At 33.2% G+C, this 20,779-nt stretch overlaps 1 protein-coding gene across 2 annotated transcripts; it reads right to left on the bottom strand.

Annotated features, from left to right (window-relative positions):
* Positions 1-1,150: 1,150 nt before the first annotated feature.
* LOC110671203 (AUGMIN subunit 8) lies at positions 1,151-19,955 on the bottom strand. 2 transcript variants are annotated; one of them, XR_002498057.2, is made up of 7 exons: positions 19,377-19,955; positions 17,837-19,271; positions 17,309-17,428; positions 15,500-15,616; positions 15,324-15,413; positions 11,451-11,563; positions 1,151-1,594 (listed from the first exon to the last, which is right to left on the bottom strand). XR_002498057.2 is itself a non-coding variant. In XM_021833603.2 (7 exons), the coding sequence occupies exons 2-7, from the start codon at positions 19,124-19,126 to the stop codon at positions 1,541-1,543; spliced, it is 1,779 nt and encodes a 592-aa protein (XP_021689295.2). In that variant the 5' UTR covers positions 19,127-19,271; positions 19,377-19,951; the 3' UTR covers positions 1,151-1,540. The 2 variants fall into 2 exon arrangements, 1 of the variants encoding a protein (XP_021689295.2); XM_021833603.2 differs by having other exon boundaries at positions 11,451-11,558; positions 19,377-19,951.
* Between the last annotated feature and the right edge of the window lie 824 nt (positions 19,956-20,779).

The raw sequence follows: 20,779 nt of genomic DNA, 5'->3' as shown, positions 1-20,779 counted from the left end.
TAATGGTTATTAGATTCAAACCAAGGTTAAAATCAAATAACTTGAAAATCAAGTCTAAATTAAAAAATCAATCAAAAATAAAATCGATCAGTTTGAACCTAACCGAAATAGAGCAGTTTGATTTGATTCGATTTTTCATCTATTTCGATTCAATTTGATTTTTAAAATATATAATTTAATTTTCATAATTTGATTCGATTCGGTTCGATTTAACCTGAATGCTCACAATTGGTCGAAAAAAAAAATCATTACAATTAATGGTTTTACTTAACTTTCCTATGAAATCTAACTAGATTAGAAATAGTTAAATTATAAATAAAGATATAAAATATCAAATGATTTCATTCTTAGAATAATGAAAGGGTCAAATTTTTAATTTTTAAACTCTATTTGTTTTATAAAAAATATTTTCTTGTAAATTATTTTTTATATTTTTTGATATTTGAGATATTTAAGAAAATAAGTCACATAAAAAATATTTTCTAATCAAAGAGAATTAAATTATTTTAAAAAAAAATAATTTTTTTTAAGAAAAAATTATTTTTCATTTTTTAAATTTTAATAATTTTATTAAAATGTAAATGTAAAATATATATATATATATATATATATATATATATATATATATATATACGCATGGTATTAATATAATAAATCATTAATTTAACATTATAACTAAATAACAAAAAATATTTTTTAAAAAAATATTTTTCATACACAAGTCCTAAACAACGAATATCACTAAACCCTTCATCTTATCATTTTATACCTTCAGCCAAATAAAGTGTAAGATGTTAGAACCTAGAAGGGAGGCAAACCCCAAAGCTAACTTTTCTACAAAGTGAGTGAAAAACTGAATACGTTTAATTTTAATATGGCAATAAGAATTTGATTTTTGTTTGAGCAATAACCAATAGAACCCATTTTCAGTGATGAAATTTGATGAACAAATCCTTTGAACTATTTGTTTGAATCCAATTAGAAGATTTGTTTTTCTTTCAAGTACATATCCTCCTGGCTGACATGTCATATTTCTGATAATTTTTTTCACAGGAATAGTGATTTTATTGAGGTTATTATACAAAATCAAACTGAAACTTTGATGAAATTAACAGAGAAAATATGCAGCCATGGGCATGCACAATCAAAATTGAATTGAACTACTACCTTTCTTTTTTTTCTTTTTCATTTTTTTCCCTTTTTCCCTCAAAAACTGCTCTCACATTGAATTTCCAATCCCTTTGTTACCCTTTCATTTTTCTTTCTTTTGAGAGATACCAAAAAAAAAATTACAAGTGGAGACACTGGAGCCAACAGCTCACTATTGAAAAAAGGAAGAGAAGAATTAACCCAAATGAAATTTCCCACTAAAGCATAAAAGAAAAAAAAATAAATTTAAAACATTAAAAAAAATAATAATAATTTACATTTACTGAGATCATAGGCTATTGATTTATCTCTCAAGTGGTAACTGGTAAAGATTAGCATAGCAGTTGATCAGGCCATAGAGGGGTTCTCATCACCAAGATTTTTTTGATTCTCAAGAGCACGTTTTCACCTGTATGAGATGTGTTCTAATGCTGTACTCCTCTAACTGCTTCATGGCAAGAAAAGAAATCAGATATCATCCAGGACATGCTTGATAAAGGAGAAATTTAAAACAATAAAGCCTACTTTATAAAGCCTCATTAATATTCTGCACATATACTGATCAAGAATATATATTTATTTTCATGAATATGCATATCAGAATGTACAAGCGTGTTTGCAGACCAAAACAATAGTTAAAAGGTAAAAGAAAATAACTTTTCTTGCCAGATGAACCTCTTTTCAGGCAATGTAAGTAATTATGAGAATAATCTAGGTGAGCAATTCTGATAGAGGACATTACAGATTGAGCCACATGAATGATGAAAGGATTGCAACAAGACAAAGGATTATAGGACAGAAGCAATTGACAGCTTGTATTAATTGACCCCATCAATTTAAATGCCCAACCAAGTTAGAAATGTCATTCCTGAACCATATCAAATAAATGAAATAGTCGAGCATAACAATTAGTTGAGATGTTACTGTACTGGTAGATGAGAGAATTTCCCAAATACATGCAAATGCATAGTGAAATACTTTCCATTAAGTCTAAATTAGGGATAATTTATGGTTTGTTTATTCTTTATTTATGGAAAAATAGTTTGTTGGAATCTCAATCCCGACATTGAAGGGATTATTATTTCTTTCTCCTTATGTATATCTTGTTTTCTATGTGTATTAGTTTCCATTAAATTAGATTTCCTTGTAAAACTAGGAATCTTGGTATATAAATAGGCATATGTACGAAGTTATTAATACACAAGAATATACAGATTTTTCTCTCCAAACTGTTGTTTCAAATCAACATGGTATCAAAGCCTTGCCATCATCAACTGGCATAAGGTTATGTGATACAGAGAAAAACGAAGACCTAGGATTTTTTTTTTTTCTAAGTCAAGCTTCTAGGTGGTTTTAGGGAGGAGGTGACAGACACCACCCTTTCCAGAAGGAAGACCAGTGTGTTTCTGCCCATTTCCAGGAGTCACGTCACCGTTTGAGCATGCATGTGGCATCACACGCGACGCCATTAGACCTTCCACAGCATTTCCCCACGCACCAGCACGTGAACACCTTTCCTGCAGCCTTTTCCGACAGCGCTTCTTTCTAGCAGTCTTCTCTCCACATCGCACCTCTGACCAGCCCAAACCCGTGACTTGGTTATCACTTTTCCACCTTTGAGATCTTATACAACAATTTCTCTCTTTGATCCTTTGGTTTTTTTTCACTTTGGTTCTTTGGGTCTTGTACTTTGAGATGGCTGAAGGTATTGGGGGTAATGCACCTATTTTTAATGATAATCCCTCTCTAAAAATCAATCTCATAAAGCTTGATGGAACCAATTATCTTGCTTGGTCAAGATCCTGTCTTTTGTTCATTCAAGCTAGAGGATTGCAAGGATATATCACTAGATATAAGTCAAAGCCAGAGACCACCAATTCCCCCTACAATAATGTCTTAGCTCAATAATTCTATTCAACTTCAAATAGCTCATGGATATTCGTTATTGGACATTGCAGCTGCCATTTGGAATGTTATTTCTTGGACTTATTCTCAAGTAGGTAATAATGCATAGGTTTATGCGCTAACAAATGAAGTTTATGGTACAAAACAAGATGAGATGACTATTGCTCAATATTTTCCTAAGTTGAGTGGCTTATGGTAAGAGCTAGATTATGATCAAAACTTTCAGGCTACATATACTAGAGTTGCCGCAAATTTTCAAAAATTGATTGAGAAAGAACAAATTTAATGATTTTTTTGTTAGGCTAAACATAGAATATGACCAGATTTCGGTCCAGGTACTTGGTAAGGACCCTCTGCCCCCTCATTAAGGCAAACTTATTCTTATGTTCAACAGAAAGAAAGAAGAAGTGTCGTGGTGTATGCTACATCCATTGACAAGTCAGAGCTTTTAGCTACTGCCTCTAAAGAACAATCACATAGCTTTGGTCCATCAGACAAGGATCATTTGCATTGTGACTACTGTGGAAAATCTTGCCATATCAAGGAATATTGCTACAAACTTCATGGTTGCCCAACCAAGGGCTGTGGAAGAAAAAGAATGGGCTTAGCAAAACCACAGGCAAATGTATCTGATACAGTGGAGTTTTCTGAGGATACAGCCATAACTAAAATTCTTTCCAATAAGGAAGTGTAATCCTTAAGACATTTGTTCTCACAGCTAGATTCTCAGTCTACCACAGTTGCCTCTTCTAATTTTATCAAATCAGGTAATACTTTTCTTGTCAATCTTGAAAAGAATTTTTGGATTATAGATTCGGAAGCAAACAAACACATGACAGGCTCTTCCAATAAATTCAGAACCTATTCATCTTGTTCAGAAAAAGAAAAAGTCCGCATAGCGAATGGATCCCTAGCCAGTATTTCAGGAACAGGTTCTATTAAATGTAATCCTACTTTGAATCTCACCTCAGTTTTACATGTACCTACTTTCCTATGAATCTCTTATCTACTAACTCTTTTACAAAAACATTTAACTTTAAAATCTCATTCTTCTCTACTCTTTGTATGTTTTGGGAATTGAACACAGGGAGAACGATTGGCAGTGGTAGAAGATGACCTATATATACTGAATAACTATGGTAGTTTCTCAATTCCTAATACAAACCAAGCTTTGTTAGGACAATCTGTGAGTACTGACCAAGAGATTCTCCAGCGCCATAAGAGATAGGGCATCCTTCTTTTCAAACTTTAGGGAGGGGATATCCCATTTTGTTTAAGAAATGCAAGTTAAAAAGTTTAGTTGTGGTACTTGTGAATTAGCCAAACACAAAAGACAATCTTATCTTGCAATAAATAATAAAGCCTCAATTCTTTCATGACTATTCATTTTGATGTGTGGGGACCTACCCAAACTATGTCTTTATCTGAATATAGATGGGTTGTTACCTTCATTGATTGTTGCACTAGATTAACTTGGGTTTACTTGATCAAAACAAAGAGTGAGGTTTTTTATTGTTTTTAACAATTCCATAAAATAATTTGTACTCAATTTGGTGCTCAAGTAAAAATTCTAAGAATTGATAATGGTACAAAATATATGAATAGACTGTTTCAGAATTACTTGGAGTCATATGGTATTTTACACCAAACTAGTTGTATTAATGATAGTGCATAAAATGGGGCGTCTGAAAGGAAAAATAAACATTTACTTGAGGTAGTTCGAGCTCTCATGTTTACCATGAACCTTCCTATACCTTATTGGGGAGATATTGTTTTGTTTACAGCCTTTCTATTTAATATAATGTCTCTTAAAACCCTAGATTTTAAAAGGAGTTAAAAAATAAGCTTTTCGAGTCCGAAGCATGGAAGATGGATGTGGAGGCCAATGATATGTGAATACAGATGGCATCAAAGATTAGAGAAGTAGCTAGAAAAGTACTTGGAGAGTTTAAAGGATATGGACCACCCTCAAAAGAGAGATGGTGGTGGAATGAGAAAGTACAAAAGGCAGTGAAGAGAAAAAGGGAATGGTATAAGAAATTACCTAAATGTGATAATAAAGAAGCATATGAACAGTACAAGATAGCAAAGAAAGAGACAAAAAAGGTAGTTAGTCAAGCAAGTGCACAAGCCTTTGAAAAGTTATATGAGAAACTTGAAACTAAAGAATGGGAGAAAGATATTTATAGATTAGCAAGGAGAAGAGAAAGGAAATGTCAAGATCTCAATCAAGTTAGGTGCATTAAGGATAAAGAAGAAAAAGTGTTGGTGAAAGATGAGGACATTAAAGAAAGATGGAAAAATTATTTTAATGATCTCTTTAATAATAGACAAAATGGTAATAGCGTGAATATAGACTATAGAACAATAGAAAAGAATGTGAATTATACTAGAAGGATTAGATCTTTAGAAGCAAATGAAGCACTTAAGAGAATGAAAGTGGGTAAAGCTTGTGGACCCGATGGAATACCAATTGAAGTGTGGAAGTGTTTGAGAGATATGAGAGTGGCATGATTAACTAAATTATTTAATAAGATTCTAAACTCAAAGAAAATGCCTGATGAATGGAAGAGGAGTATTTTAGTACCTATTTTTAAAAATAAGGGAGATATACAGAGTTGCTCAAACTATAGGGGAATTAAACTCATGAGCCATACTATGAAGTTGTGGGAGAGAGTTGTGGAGCATCGACTATGTCATGATACTTCTATCTCTCTCAATCAATTTGGCTTCATGCCCAGTCGTTCAATTATGGAAGCGATCTTTCTCATTAGAAGCTTAATGGAGAAATATAGAGATGTGAAGAAAGATCTACATATGGTTTTTATTGATTTAGAGAAGGCTTATGATAGTGTTCCAAGAGATGTCTTATGGAATGTGTTAGAACAAAAAAGGGTATCTATTAAGTACATACAAGTGTTGAAAGATACGCATGAAGGAGCAAGTACTATTGTGCACACAGTGGGAGGGGACACAAGAGATTTTCCGATCTCAATTGGATTACACCAAGGATCAGCTATAAGCCCTTATCTTTTTTACATTAATTTTAGATGAATTAACGAAACATATACAAGAGAGTATTCCTTAGTGCATGATGTTTGCGGATGATATTGTTCTAATAGATGAGACACGAGAAGGAGTAAATAGAAAGTTAAAGCTTTGGAGAAGTACTCTAGAGTCAAAAGGTTTTAAGTTAAGTAAAACGAAGACAGAATACATGCATTGCAAGTTCAGTGAAGGCCAAACTGATGATAGGGAAGGAGTTAGTTTGGATGGAGTGGTACTGTCCCAAAGTAATCGCTTTAAATATCTCGGCTCAGTCCTTCAAGTAGATGGGGAATGTGAGGAGGATGTTAATCATAGGATTAAAGCCGGATGGTTGAAGTGGAGATGTGCCACGGGAGTTTTATGTGATCGCAAGATTCCCAATAAGTTGAAAGAAAAATTTTATTGTACAGCCATATAACCGGCTATGTTATATGGTAGTAAGTGTTGGGCACTGAAGGAGTTGTATGCGTCTAAGATAAGAGTTGCAGAGATGAGAATATTAAGGTAAATGAGTGGCCATACTAGACTTGATAAAGTCCATAATGAGAATATTAGAGAAAAAGTAGGAGTGGTGCCAATTGAGGATAAGTTGAGAGAAGGGAAATTGAGGTGGTTTGGTCATGTGAAGCGTAGACATACAGAGGCTCCAGTTAGACAAGTAGAGCACATTAGGTTAGAGGATAGAAAGAAAAAAAGGGGTAGACCTAAATTGACTTGGAGGAGAGTAGTACAACATGACTTAGAAGCATTACACATTTATGAGGATTTAACCCAAAATCATTTAGAGTGGAGAAAACGAATCCATATAGCCGACCTCAAATTTTTGGGATAAAGGCTTAGTTGAGTTGAGTTGTACTATTCCACCTAAAGTGTTTGGTTGTGTATCCTTTGTTCATAAGACTAATGTTGAAAAATTAGAATCTCGAGCTCTTAAATATGTTTTTGTTGGATATTCTGGTACTCAAAAAGAGTATAAATATTATCATCCACCTTCGAGAAAGTATCATGTAAGCATGGATGTTACTTTTAGGGAATTTAAATCCTTTTTTCAGATACCTCTTTAAGGAGAGAATAAGAGGGACGAAGTGTTTGTTCCTCCATCTTCTTTCCTTCCAATTCTTCAAGGTGAGAGTAATGATTTTTAGGATGAATCACCTCAATAGGTTCAAAATAGATCACCTCAGCCTAGAGAGAGATTGAATAGGTTGCATGTGAGAACCTACACAGGTCAGACTAGAATGGATGAGACAATTGAGCATAATACTCCCGATCAATCAAAATTCCTGGATTCAAACCCTAGACATCCTGAAGTATGTAATGAATCTCCTTATATTGCTAGTTCTAATCCTAATTCTAATGTTGAAGTTCCTATTGCCTTAAGAAAGGAGTCAAAGCTTATACCAAGCACTCCATTTCTAATGTTGTCTGTTTTTTCTGTTTCTATTCCACAGGATTAGAAGGAAGCATATCTTGATTCAAGATGGAAGACTACTATGGTTGAGGAGATGAATCCTTAAGCAAAAAATGGGACATGGGATCTTGTTACTCTCCTTTATGGAAAAAACCAACTGGATGCAAGTGGGTGTTCACTATGAAACACAAAGCAGATGGCTCAATTGAGAGATATAAAGCCAGACTGGTAGCAAAGGGATTCACACAGACATATGGAGTAGATTATCTGGAGACTGTTGCTCATGTTGTAAAAATGAACAACATCAGGATTTTATTATCCTGTGTAGCAAATCTTTATTGGAATTTACAGCAATTCAATTTCAAAAATGTTTTTTTGCATGGAGACTTATAGGAAGAAGTGTATATGGAAATACCTCGAGAATTTAATGATGAAAAACTAAAGGAAAGGTTTACATATTGAAAAAGGCTTTGTATAGCCTAAAGTAGTCTCTTAGGGCATGGTTTAACAGATTCAGCAAGGCTATGATCTCCTTTGGCTTCTATCAGAGTAATGCTGATCACACTTCATTTATAAAACATTGTAGAGGTAAGATCATATTACTTATTATTTATGTGGATGATATAGCAGTGATAGAAGATGATGAGGAAGAAATTACAAATCTCAAGCAATGCCCAGCACAAGAGTTTGAGATTAAAGAATTGGGAAAACTGAGATACTTTCTTGGAATAGAGGTTGTCAAATCAGATAAAGGGGTCTTTATTTCTCATAGGAAGTATATATTAAATCTTTTGGAAGAAACAAGTATGTTGAGTTGTAAATCAGCAGAATCTCCCATTGAAGCAAATCATAGATTGCACGCTGAAGTTAGGGAGGCAGTGGATTTAGGGAGATATCAGAGATTATTGATCTATCATTCACATACTAGACTAGATATAGCCTTTGCAGTCAGCCTAGTGAGTCAATATATACATAATCCTCGTGAATCTCATTTAAAAACTATTTTTCACATTCTGAGATATTTGTAATCTATCCCTGGGAGATGACTTCTTTTCTCAAAGCATGGACACTTCAAATAAAGGCCTTTATAGATGTAGATTGGATTAGATCTCTTGATGATAGAAGGTTAACAATGGGTTATTGTAATTTTATCTTGGTCATTTTGAAAAGTAAGAAACAAAGTATGATTACTAGATCTAGTATAGAGGCTGAATACAGAGCCATGACTCAAAGTGTGTGTGAATTGTTATGGTTACGAAAATTAATAGAAGAACTGATACTATCATAAACAAATAGTTTATAATTATTTTGTGATAACAAAGTTGTTATCAGTATTGTCCACAATCCAGTACAGCATGATTGAACCAAATATATAGAAATTGACCGACACTTCATAAAGGAGAAAATTGTTGATAGATCGTTGAGTGTCTCTCATGTGACTTCTAAAGATCAGTTAGCCAATGGTTCACCAAGGGACTCGGCAGCAAAATGTTTCATCCTTTAGTTTGCAAGTTGGGCATGTGTAACATACATGAATCAATTTGAGAGGGAGTGTAGGAATCTCAATTCCCACATTAAAGGGATTATTATTCCTTTTTCCTTATGCATTTTCCTTGTAAAGCTAGGAATCTTGTATATAAACAGGCATATGTACAAAATCAATGATACATAAGCATATACAGATTTTTCTCTCTAATCTATTGTTTCAAATCAACACAGTTTTCTTTTTTCCATTTTCTAAGAAAACTCTAGTTTTCATTTTCTGTAGAAAATAAAAAATAAAAAAAATAAAAAATAAAAAAAAAACGCATTCACCTGTCAATAATAGAAAACAATTTTATAATTCAAAAAATTTTTAAAATTATTCATATCTTTTATAATTAAAAGAATATTATAAAATATATTTAAAAGCTTATTTTACTTAATTTTTTTAATATATGTTATTTATTTTATAATAATATGATTAACTTTCTATTATTGTACATAAATATTTTTTAAATAATTATTCAATTTTAATTATGAAAAGTTATATTATAGTTTTATTTGTAGAAAAATCATTGTTTTCCATTTGGACAAAAGTTGGAGAACAAAACTTTGGTTATAAAAGAAATAAGTGAAAAACAACTTAAAGTTGTTTTTGAAATCTAGTTAAATTTTGGAAAAATAGCTAGTTTTCTAATTCTTTATTTGGAAAATTGTCACATTTGAATACAAAATTCTATGTTTGAATTTTCTTATAAAACTTTTTCAGAAAATCACTTCAATTTTTCACAAGTAAATAAGCCCTTAGATTTCCCACCAAGTCCAAAGGTCATTTGGGTAGGGGTGGCCACGGTCCCGTTTTGAACCGGAACCGGTTCGGACCAAACCGGACCAAAACCAGTCAAAACCGGAATCGGCTTCGAACCGGACCAAAACCGTTCTTCTGCGGTTTGGTTCAGGTTCATATTTTTTAAGAACCGTGAACCGGCGGTTCCGAACCGGATTGAACCAACGATTTTGAACCGGATTAAACAGGCGATTTAAATATAAAAAAATTCAATAAATATGTTACCTCACTCCTAATTCATATATATATATATAATTAATTCTCTACACAATTATTCTCTGCATTTTCTTCAATTCTTAATATTTTTTCAATTCTTAATATTTTTTCAATTTTTCTCAAATTCTCTAAATAATTATTTTCTACACTCATTTTAATTTCCAATACTCTCTCAATTTTCCTACTTTATTATTTTATATACTTACTGAAATTTTCAATACTATCTCAATTACTTTGTTATTACTTTAAATCCTCAATAAAATTTCCAATACCCTCTATTTTAATTTTTTTTCTCTTTTATATTTTTTAATTATCAATTATTATATAATTTTTAAAAAAAGGCAATAGAACTAAAAATTTTTATTCCTCTAAATCCTAAAGGGATATTTAGGCAAAATTAAGTTCATACACTTTTTGTTAATTTCTTTAAAAAAAATTAATTTCATCTCTAGTTTTTTAATCAGGTTCAAATCTTTATTTATTAAATTTTTCTTAAAGATAAATTCTTTTCTTTCTTTTTTTTTCTTATTTTATTTTGATTAAAAGATTTCTAAGAAAAATTAAAATATTTTTACAAATATAACTTAAATTTTGAATCAATAAAATTTTTCTCTAATTTTTTTTGTCTAAGTTACCCTTAAATCATCCCTAAACCGCTTCCAAACCGTCCTCCAAACTGTCTTGAACCGTTCTTTTTCAAACCGCCTTTTAAACCATTTTAAACCGGAACTCAAACCGAAACTGACGGTTCAGGAACCGTCTTCCAAACCGTCCCCTGACGGTTTGATTCAGGTTCATGATTTCATTGAACCTAAACCGGTGGTTCAGGAACCGTAACCGACGGTTCCTGAACCGTGGCCACCCCTACATTTGGGTACATTAAAAAATTATATGCCTTTGAACTTAATTGTTATGAATGAATCAAAAGATTGGGATCAGGTGTAATTTTAATAAAAGATTTACCGAATACGTAATTATGACCAAACCTCAAGCACTTAGGTACATTATAAAATTATACGCCTTTGAACTTAGTTGTTATGAATGAATCAAAAGATTATTTACCCACTATGTAATTATGACCAAACCTAAGGACTTAGATGTAAATGCCTAATTTTAAGATGCCTGATGATTGTAACTACAACAATTCTTCTTAGTTTTGTTCCTTTTATTTCCCATCAAAATGTGACTTTCAGGGTTGATTATCTCACAATCTTACAAGTAATCACAATTTTAACAATGCTGATGCATTCTTCAAAAAAAAAAATGTTGATGCACATTCATGGAAGATATTTAATCAAGACAATTACTTCTTAGTTACTTCATCAAAATGCTTTCCCCACCCCCCCACCCCAGCAAACGTCAAGTTCTGAAACCATGTATCACTATCCTCACCTGTAAAGCTGCTGTTGAAGCCAATAAAGCTTCACATTCATCAAGCAGAGCTTTCTCTTCTGCTGCTATGACAGCAAGCTCAGAAACCAATTCATTCATCCCCTCCACCTATACTACAAAAATAGAACAAGAGTTAAGCATCCAGAAACAAGCATAATATATGCAAATAATTATTGGCAACAATAATCTGCAGCTTGTATAAGCACTTGAAAGGCAGGTATGAGGCTAAAACTCAAAACTGCTAGCAAGAATCTTAAATTATGAAGACACATATGCCCTTGCCCTTGTAGAAAAGGAAGAAGGGAGAGGAGGGGGGGGGGGCGGGGGGGCGGCGGCGGTGGTGGGGTTGTTTGGAGAGAAAAGAGGAAGGTCAATGCACAAGCTGTGCTAAATGAGAGCAATTAAAACAAGCAAAGCCTAAGAAAAATCAAGAAGCAACTAAAGTTTATTTGAATGCATACACAAAGAACACAATAAAGTACAGATTTTGTGTTTCAAAACTATAAGTTCACCCAAGAAACCTTTTAAGATTCTGAATTTGTGCCTCCTTGCAAAGGTCCACAGTATCCAAAAAGACACATTTTGCAAACGAACAATATAATGGAAATAGTAGTCCATCATTAAAGCATTGTCAATTAAATTAAATATATATTGTTAAGTTTTAGAAAGAGACATTATGAAGAAAAAGATGAAGGAAGAAAATAACAAAAGTCTATAAAGACTATATTTTTCATTTCACTTCACACACTTTACATAATGCATAAGCTTTTATAAAGGAAGATAGAAGATATAAATCCATATATTACTCCTAAAATCCCTTGAATTATGGAGATAAATCATTCCCTAAATTATCCTAAAATTCCTTGAATTATAGAGATAAATTATTCCCTAAATTAAGGAGTAACCTTCTCCTTAAATTAAAGAAAATCTCATCAACTCTCACATTCCCCCCTTAATGAGATTTTTCTAAGGTTATGGAATAAAGTTTTTTTTTTTTGAAATAATTAAATTAGCTACGGCAAGAAAGAAGAAGTTCTCCTTGAAGAGTTCTAATGCAAATTATCGGATAAGGAGGGTCGCCGGACTCAAGCAATGTGACTAGAAGAACGGCCGGTGTGGGAGATGGTCTAGGAGGTGTGTGTAAGTCACAAGCGCAGCGCTTCTTGTAGGCAATCACAGGTACCTGGGTTTCCTCCTAGACTGTGGTATATTATGTTATTTATAATATAAAATGTAAAAATGTTAAATCTGTTAACAATAGTTTTTAAAAAAAATTAAAAAATTGTATTACTCAATAAACAAATTAAGATTAAAAATTCTAGTCATGGTATATTTATATTAGATGGGATCATGAGAATATAGTTTTAAACAACAATGGTATTATATTGATGTAAAATTATGGGATAATGATGTTACAAAAGACAAAATTAAAGGACAATAATGTTAACTAGTAAAGTTAAATGATGGTCTTATTACACGTAGCATGATAGAAGAGAGAGAGATACTAATGAAGCACCATGTTGGATTTGTCCACGTCAGCGTTTAATCAGGAAATCGGTAATTAGAGGTCAGAGGGATTTTAATGTGCAAAATTTAAAAATTGAGAGAGTTTTATATTATATTTTTAAGTTAAGGGACTATGGTGTTACAATCTCATAAGTTTAGGGATAGTAGTTCAAATTTATCCATTTTTTAGCACAAAAAGGTGACAGAGGCTTAAAGGGTATAGGGCCCTTGTGTTTTCATACCATATTTGTTTTCTCAACCTTAATAGAAGAAGGAGATGGCAGAGCGGGGACTAAGAACCTTAGGCAGTAATGAAGGAGAAGAAGAGAGTAGGAGCTTCAACCCATGACTCTCAAATCATGAAGAAGGAGAAGGAGAAGGAGAGTAAGATAAATAACTTTGCTAAGCTTTTAGAAAGAAAGAGAAGAAGAAGATAAATAGCTTGGAACTAAAACTCACAGCTTTGGGACTCAAACCCTGAAGAAGGAAAATAGCTTTTGGAACCTAAACCCATAGCTTTGTGGAGGAGGACAATCAAAAAGAAGAAACCTCAGAATTTTCTACAGGCTTTGATACCATGTTAAGTTTTAGAAAGAGACAATAAGAAGAAAAAGATGAAGAAAGGAAGAAAAGAACATAAAGGCTATTATGACTACATTTTTTCATTTACTTCACACATTTTACATAATACATAAGCTTTTATAATTGAATATAGAAGATATAAATCCATATATTATTCCTAAAATCCCTTGAATTACGGAGATAAATCATTCCCTAACTTATCTTAAAATCCCTTAAATTATAGAGATAAATCATTCTCTAAATTAAGGATTAATCTTCTCCTTAAATCAAGGAAAATCTCACCAATTCTCACATATATGAAATTGGTTTATTAAATATTTCAGAAGAATACCATCCCACTGGCTTATACTCAAACCGGGCTTTTAGCTTATTATATATGCCTCAATCTTTTGCTTTTTCCAAACGAGTACCTTCTTGGGTAAGATTCACCTTTATTTAGTTTCAAGTGATATGAAATTGGAGTAAAGTTTATCTACTGATGGCCTACAAACTAGATGAAATAGCATGTTGAGGTTTGGTATCAAGGTACTGTTGCTGAAATTTATGCTTCATAGGAGCCAGTTTTCTAGATGACAGCTCTGTAGTAACTATATCTGATGTTTCACACAAACTAAACAAAATAGTTTTAAAAGTTAAAAGCAAGGATCTGTCTAAAACTAATTAGGAGCTGTACATATGTGAATAACATTCTAATGAGTTTCGTTAGGCCTTGATAACCACCTAAATAGTAGTATAGACTATATTTTCTTCTTTTGTCAATATTAACTATTAAAGGGAGACTATGTCATGCAGTACAAGAAAACAATATTTTGGGATTGTTTTGATTTAATCTTTTATTGTAAAACTAGGAGGATTATACTTCTATTATTTAGGAAATATTAGTAGTATTTTTATTATCTAAGAATTTTATCATTATTATTATTATTATTATTTAGGAAGTAGTATTTTAATTATTTAGAAAGTTTGTTTTGTTCATTATCCCTAATTAGTATTGGAATTAGGTTCCTAAATGTGATTAGGTTTGAAAAGCACTATAAATAGGGCTAGGATCTCTATATATTCAGAGACTATTTTTGATGATTGACTTTTGATAATAATAATAAAATTGAGAATTTGTTTCTCCACTTTATGAATTAGTTTCTCACCCCTTTATTTCCCAATACCCTATTGGTTGTACATCACAATGTCTTTTAATAAATGATTTATTCTCAAATAAACTATTCCAAAGCACAAAGAAAATCAAGTATTCTATTTTATCATAGCATCATGAAACCCTAGTATCTTCACAACTTTAAATCAGAAGAACAGTTTTCCAGCTAAGATATTCTAAAAAAAAGTAGTAGTGACATGGAACATCAAACCACAAACAAAATAGCACTTACAACTATAATATTGAGTTATTAACAACCCTTCAAATCATGTACTACTGAATTCAATGAGACTTGGCTCCACAAACAAGCAAATGGTTCACTCATCAAAATCTTAAAGAAACAGTTACCCTTTTAAAACATCAATTGTAACATAGTAATTAGCTCCACAACCACCTAAGAAATAATTGCATTATGGCATGGCCCATGTGCAGCCTAAAAATGATAGAACAAAAAAATAGCTCAACAACAACAACAACAACAATTAAACTTTAATCCCAAACTAGTTGGGGTCAGCTATATGGATAAACAAATAACTCAAAGCAAAGCTAAATTCACCATTATGCTTTACATGTGAATTGCAACACAAGTGCGTGTGTGTGTGTGTGTAGAGAGAGAGAGAAGGCATCTATCTCACCCTTGAAAGTAAAGAACATATGGAGGATCCCACTGCCTGCATCATATCGACAGCTGAGCAAATAGCAACCTTCAAGGAATCTATATCTGCCTGAATAAAAGTAGAAATCGAATAAAGATGCTAGATATTTGTCTCTTCAAAAATCAATTCCAATGATCTTTTACAACCAAAAATACCTTTGCCCCTCCAGTCACCGGAAGACGAAGAGTGGTTGCCTCCAAATCTTCCAAAGCCCCGGATAATGAATTCAAATGATCTCTTTCAAGTGAAGCCCAATCGTCTAGGTAGGCCATCTAAGTCAACCATTGAAGCAATTGGATTATGGCATAACTACTTAGTTTGACAAAACAAATAGAAAATATTAGTTTTCAAAATAAAGGACTGAAAATAAAACAGACGTTATAAATTAACTCTAAAATACTAATATAGAATAATACTTTTTCCAAGAATATTTTCTTGTACAGAAATGTGTTCTCTCTCTGGTTACACAGAAATAAGAATACATCAGAAACTTCATCCTATAATTTTGGATGGCTAAGATGTTGTGATAATATATTCATTTTCAAAAACAATTTGATTATAAAAGCAAGATTCAGAAAGTGAAGGACAGTGCAGCGTTCCATAGATGACTAACTATCACAAAATGTCTCCATAACTGAGAAAACAAATTTCACTAATTCCAATAATAATAATAATAACTTATTCAATGTAGATATTTGCTTCTACACAACTCACAAATGCAAATAATTCTCATCTTCTCATCTCCAATAGATAAAAATGCTAATATCCCAACAATATTGGATAATTAAAATAAAATCTGGAATGTAATTGCCTTCTAGCTGCCTCAATCCATGTCATTTTTCCTTTTGGTCATTTGCTTGTTCTCCTACCACCTATCACCAAATCTAGTCTCCCTTCTCCATAAGTCCTGTTATTAGTCTCCAGGGACTCCAATTCACACAAACAAGGCATCTTAAGCAACTTCACCACATAATTATCAATCAATCAACAATTAATACTGTCAGCTAATGTTAATTGAATTAAAAATGACAATATTTAAGAACCGAGTAGACCATTGTTTTCCCTTCTGTATATTACTATTATTTTCCTCCTTCCTATTTCATCAATCTAGCTCAAATAGGACTTTATACATCAAACATTAATTTTTGTTTGCATTAACTGCTTCCCCTACTATTTCTAATGCATTCTCAGCTCCACTATATTCTTTTGTACTTCATTATATGCTGTTTAGGCAAAGAATAGAAGAAAATGAGTTTTGCTTGATAGAAACCATGTCAAGGGTGTATTTAGTGTTGTTATGTGATAGAATAAATCCTATTGTTATCCTTCATATGACTAAATCAGGCGAATATAGCAAAAGCTACATGTGATAGGACATAAACCGAATTGACTAGATGGTCCAAAAAAGTTTGCTGTAAAAAGTTTCCCAAGATATAATTATTTATGCATATATCAAATTAAACTCTACTAGTCTGCTGGTATCTCTGGGAGGATGACAGCTCTGATCCCTGACTCCCATGGCTTCTAAGGTATATGACGATTTCTTTGTATCTTGTAAAATAACTAAACCATTTTGCAATGATAATTGGAGAACTGCTGAACAATGCTAGTTTTGCTAGATATGATTACATAAAACTCTAATTTGCTGTGCACATCTGTAATGATGCATGTCAAATCTAAATACAACCAAGCAGGCACTAAAACATCCAAATCCGTATATAATGGATCATGTATTCTAACTTCAAGATTATGTTCTACTACTCTGACTCCGCATGGCCCCCCTCCTCTCAACTTTCCTTCCCCTCTTACCCTACTGCCCATCCAAAAAGAAAAGAGGGTGAAAAAGCATATTGGCACCTCCTCAAGAATAAGATGTTCACATAAAACAACTCAGGGCACTAAAGTACGGGAAAAAAAATCAGATCTGGTTGCAAAATTATAGTGCCATGACAAGGAGCTATTACTTGATCATTCAAAACAGCATTCAGTTTAAGCTCTAGCTTCAGCTGTTGGAGATTGATTCTTTTGCTGCTTACTGACTCCCACAGAGCTAATGTACTCTTCCAAACATTGTACAGAGTTTTCTGCACCATCAAAAAACTTTCAATGAAATTTAAAATGACATGAAAAGAAAATTCTATTCAGCAACGTTTATTAACTAAAGACATTATGCATTACACATGAAATCGAAGTAGAATAAGTGAAGAATAATTTAATCAAATCATAAATAGAGCTGCACTTTAACAACTTATGCTATATTTAATGTAATAAAAATTTCTCTGCACTTTTTCCTTTCATTTCTTTATAAAATAAAATTATATATATAAATATATTATACTTTGCAAAGTAAAAGGAAAGCTAATAGTCTAAGCATACATGAAAAATGTCATCAAATGCATCATGCTAGTGACGAAATTAAGAAAGATGAATGACAAATTCGGGAGGCCTATATTTAGAAAAGTTTAGCTAGCTAGGCATGCATGATATCCTACCGCTGAATTTACTTTCTGAAAATAAAGAACAGCCTCTGCCCTGGCATTAGCAAATCGCCACTGCAAATATCTATTGTATAACAACCGTATCTGATGAGCTTCTTCAATGCTTGCACCTTTTTTGCCTTTCTTAAAATCCACTATAAAACTAAGCACTGAAGTAGAACTATTGGATTGACTAGAGACACCTGATGGCCTTGTCCGAGAAGGGCTGACACCTCTAGAAGGAGGAGTGGATGGTCTTGCGCAAGCTGGACTGACACCTCTACTAACGGAGGTCCTACTTGGTGATGGAGGGCATGATCCATGAGTAGGCAAGGACTGTGATCTAACTGCAGGAATTACTAAAGACATTCTATTTGATAAATTTGCTGAAACAAGCTTATGAACTCCGGATACCTGTAGGGAATCATCATCTGCAGAATTTGCCCCAGACCTTATCCTGCCACTATCTTCTAGACATGATAATTTTGCAGCATCACTAGCTGATTTTTGTAGAGGTTTAATATTACTACCATGCACAGACATTTTCCTGAGTGAAGATAAACCAATTCCAATTGGTTTAAATAAAGCTTTCACAGTCTTATCAGTGAGATCTACACTTTTATTCAATGAATTGGAAGATACCTTCCCACCTAACCTGCTAGCCCATCGATGCTGATCAATCAATTTAGTATGCAAACCATTTATCGGTTTAGCATTCTCTGACTGATCCCGTACATTCTTCCCTTTAAGAGGACTCCTCTTTCTTTGTGGTGTAGGCTTCCGTGATCCGGCAGGTGCTTCGGCCTGTTTATGAGCCACATTTGAAGATGACCGCAAGGTACGATCAGAAGAAATGTTACTGACTGGTTTTTCCTTCTTGCTGATAGGAATGGAAATAGAATCCGATTGAAAGGAAACACTAAGACTTCTCATTGTAGAAGGCCATAAACTTTCTGGTAACCGGTTCCCAGTACTTAGCCTTCTAGATGGCAACTGCATATCAACAGATGAATCATGAACAGGTGTAGAGGGGCTTGAGGTTGATGGTGGAGTTGAAGGGCGCCTCCTCTCGGCTGATTTGGCTCTTTTGGACACCACTTGGGAAGTTGTAGGCAGTGTTCTCGATAGGCTTGGTGATACACAACGCCTAGAAACAGAAGGAGTTGGCGATTTGCACCTAGAACTAACTTCCCTCGTTCGAGGGCGGCGGGCTGTAGCTGCTGCATTGCTGTTCCCTTCAGCTGGAACCAAGGGAGCTCTTGGTTTATCCACGGCTGTGCGCTTCTGTGATTCATATACATCCATCAAACAATATCCAAATTAGACCACATTGATGAATTTTTTCACATAATTGAACCACATCTGACAGCTTCGGCTTTCATGTATTCAACACTGGAGGTGGAATCAATCCAACTGCTCAAAAAGAAGATACTTTTTCCCCGCAATAAATCTGCCATAAACCAGAAAAAAGTGAAGATACTACAGAATGGCAAGAAAAAGCAAAGAATAAACGAATAAAAAAGAAAAAGGAAACTGAAAATTAGAAAAAGAGTACATCTTTTAAAAGACCCAGATCTGATTGAGAATGAATTTGAGAATTAGACCAGCAAAATGCTAATGGGTACTTAATTTTCATCAAGAAAAAACCAAATCCAAGCGGATCCGACCATGACAAAGAGTCTAGGCAGTGGTGGTGATGATGAAGATAATAAAACAACATCAGGAGTAGATGGAGTTAAGGAGAAATCAGAAGCATGCCCCAACGGGCATTAACGGTCATCACTGGAGGTTGTCTTTTTTGGTTGTAATGAAATGCTGGGTTAAGCGGTCCCAAAAAGAAAATGGGGAGAACAGAGAGTAGACTACTGCAATGAGAGGGAGGGAGAGAGACAGACAGAAAAATAGAAGGGGTGCGGAGGATAAGAGGGTTCTCTTATTTCACTTTTATTCCCTCAAATTTCCCTTTTGTCCCTCTCACGGGACCTGCCGTAGTCCGCTGGGCTGGCAATTGAGGTTCACTTAACAACAGAACATAGACCCACCCTTGCCTGTTTCATTCTTCCTCTCCCTGCCATTTTTCATGATAGAGAAATCAATTGAAGTGATTTCGAAGCTTACACAACAGATCTTTCTCTACAACTGTCACTAAAAATAATAAATAATCTAATATAATAGATAATTATCTTAAGCTAAATGAATGCTATCAATGAAAAAACAAATTAATAAATAAATCATAAAGTTATTCAAGAATAAAATGGAATTGCCATTAATGAAACAAAGAGCAATCTGGAGATCACACAATAAATTTCAACTGTCTTTTACCTTCTTACTTTGTCATGTACTTGAATTTAAATATGATAAAAGAAATGGATTTAAAAATAACGTCATTTGTTTGTTTGTAGGTTAATAATTAAAAGATTGAAGTTGCAGGTGCTAATGTTCTTGAGGATATGGGTAGAGACATGGAAGACCACGTGCAAGCAAGATCATTGTTCATCACTATGAATTAAAAGTAAATTTTCATATCATTAATTTACAGTGGAGAGAAAAATTATAGAATCTCATACTACAAATAAAAAAATTCCATTTCAACCAAATGGACATTTTTAATTTCCCCAATTAGGAATGAAAATGGATAACATGTTAAAAACTCACTGTGGTTTAATTAAAAAAAATGATTTCAAGTTTAAAAAAAAAAAAGGAAAGTGGGGTTTTTAATGAAGAATCCACTAGCATAATAATGGCTTTGTTTGACAGATTCATGTCTCTGGTTTTGAAGACACATAAAGTGATCAACACGGTTCATGTAAATCTATGTAAATTTCAGAAATGGCAGAGAAGGAGAGAAAGAGAGTTCATTGAATCAAACACACTTTTCATGATTTCTCACACAAAAAAAAAATCCAATTGTGGATTATTTGGGAAGGATTTTTCCATAATCCTCTGTACTTTACAAAC

This window comes from Hevea brasiliensis, chromosome 17 (assembly GCF_030052815.1).
Source record: "Hevea brasiliensis isolate MT/VB/25A 57/8 chromosome 17, ASM3005281v1, whole genome shotgun sequence".
Lineage (NCBI taxonomy): Eukaryota > Viridiplantae > Streptophyta > Magnoliopsida > Malpighiales > Euphorbiaceae > Hevea > Hevea brasiliensis.
Note: the sequence above shows the minus strand (reverse complement) of the source record. Positions and strands in the feature narration are given on the sequence as shown.

What these genes read in the sequence shown, in the direction of transcription:
- LOC110671203 (XM_021833603.2), bottom strand. Translation starts at nt 19,126, where the DNA reads ATGGATGTATATGAATCACAGAAGCGCACAGCCGTGGATAAACCAAGA. An exon ending in TTCAGAAAGTAAATTCAGCG is followed by an intron (nt 17,429 to 17,836) that starts GTAGGATATCAT and finishes TTGATGGTGCAG; the next exon opens with AAAACTCTGTACAATGTTTG. An exon ending in CTTCAACAGCAGCTTTACAG is followed by an intron (nt 1,595 to 11,450) that starts GTGAGGATAGTG and finishes GCCATGAAGCAG; the next exon opens with TTAGAGGAGTACAGCATTAG.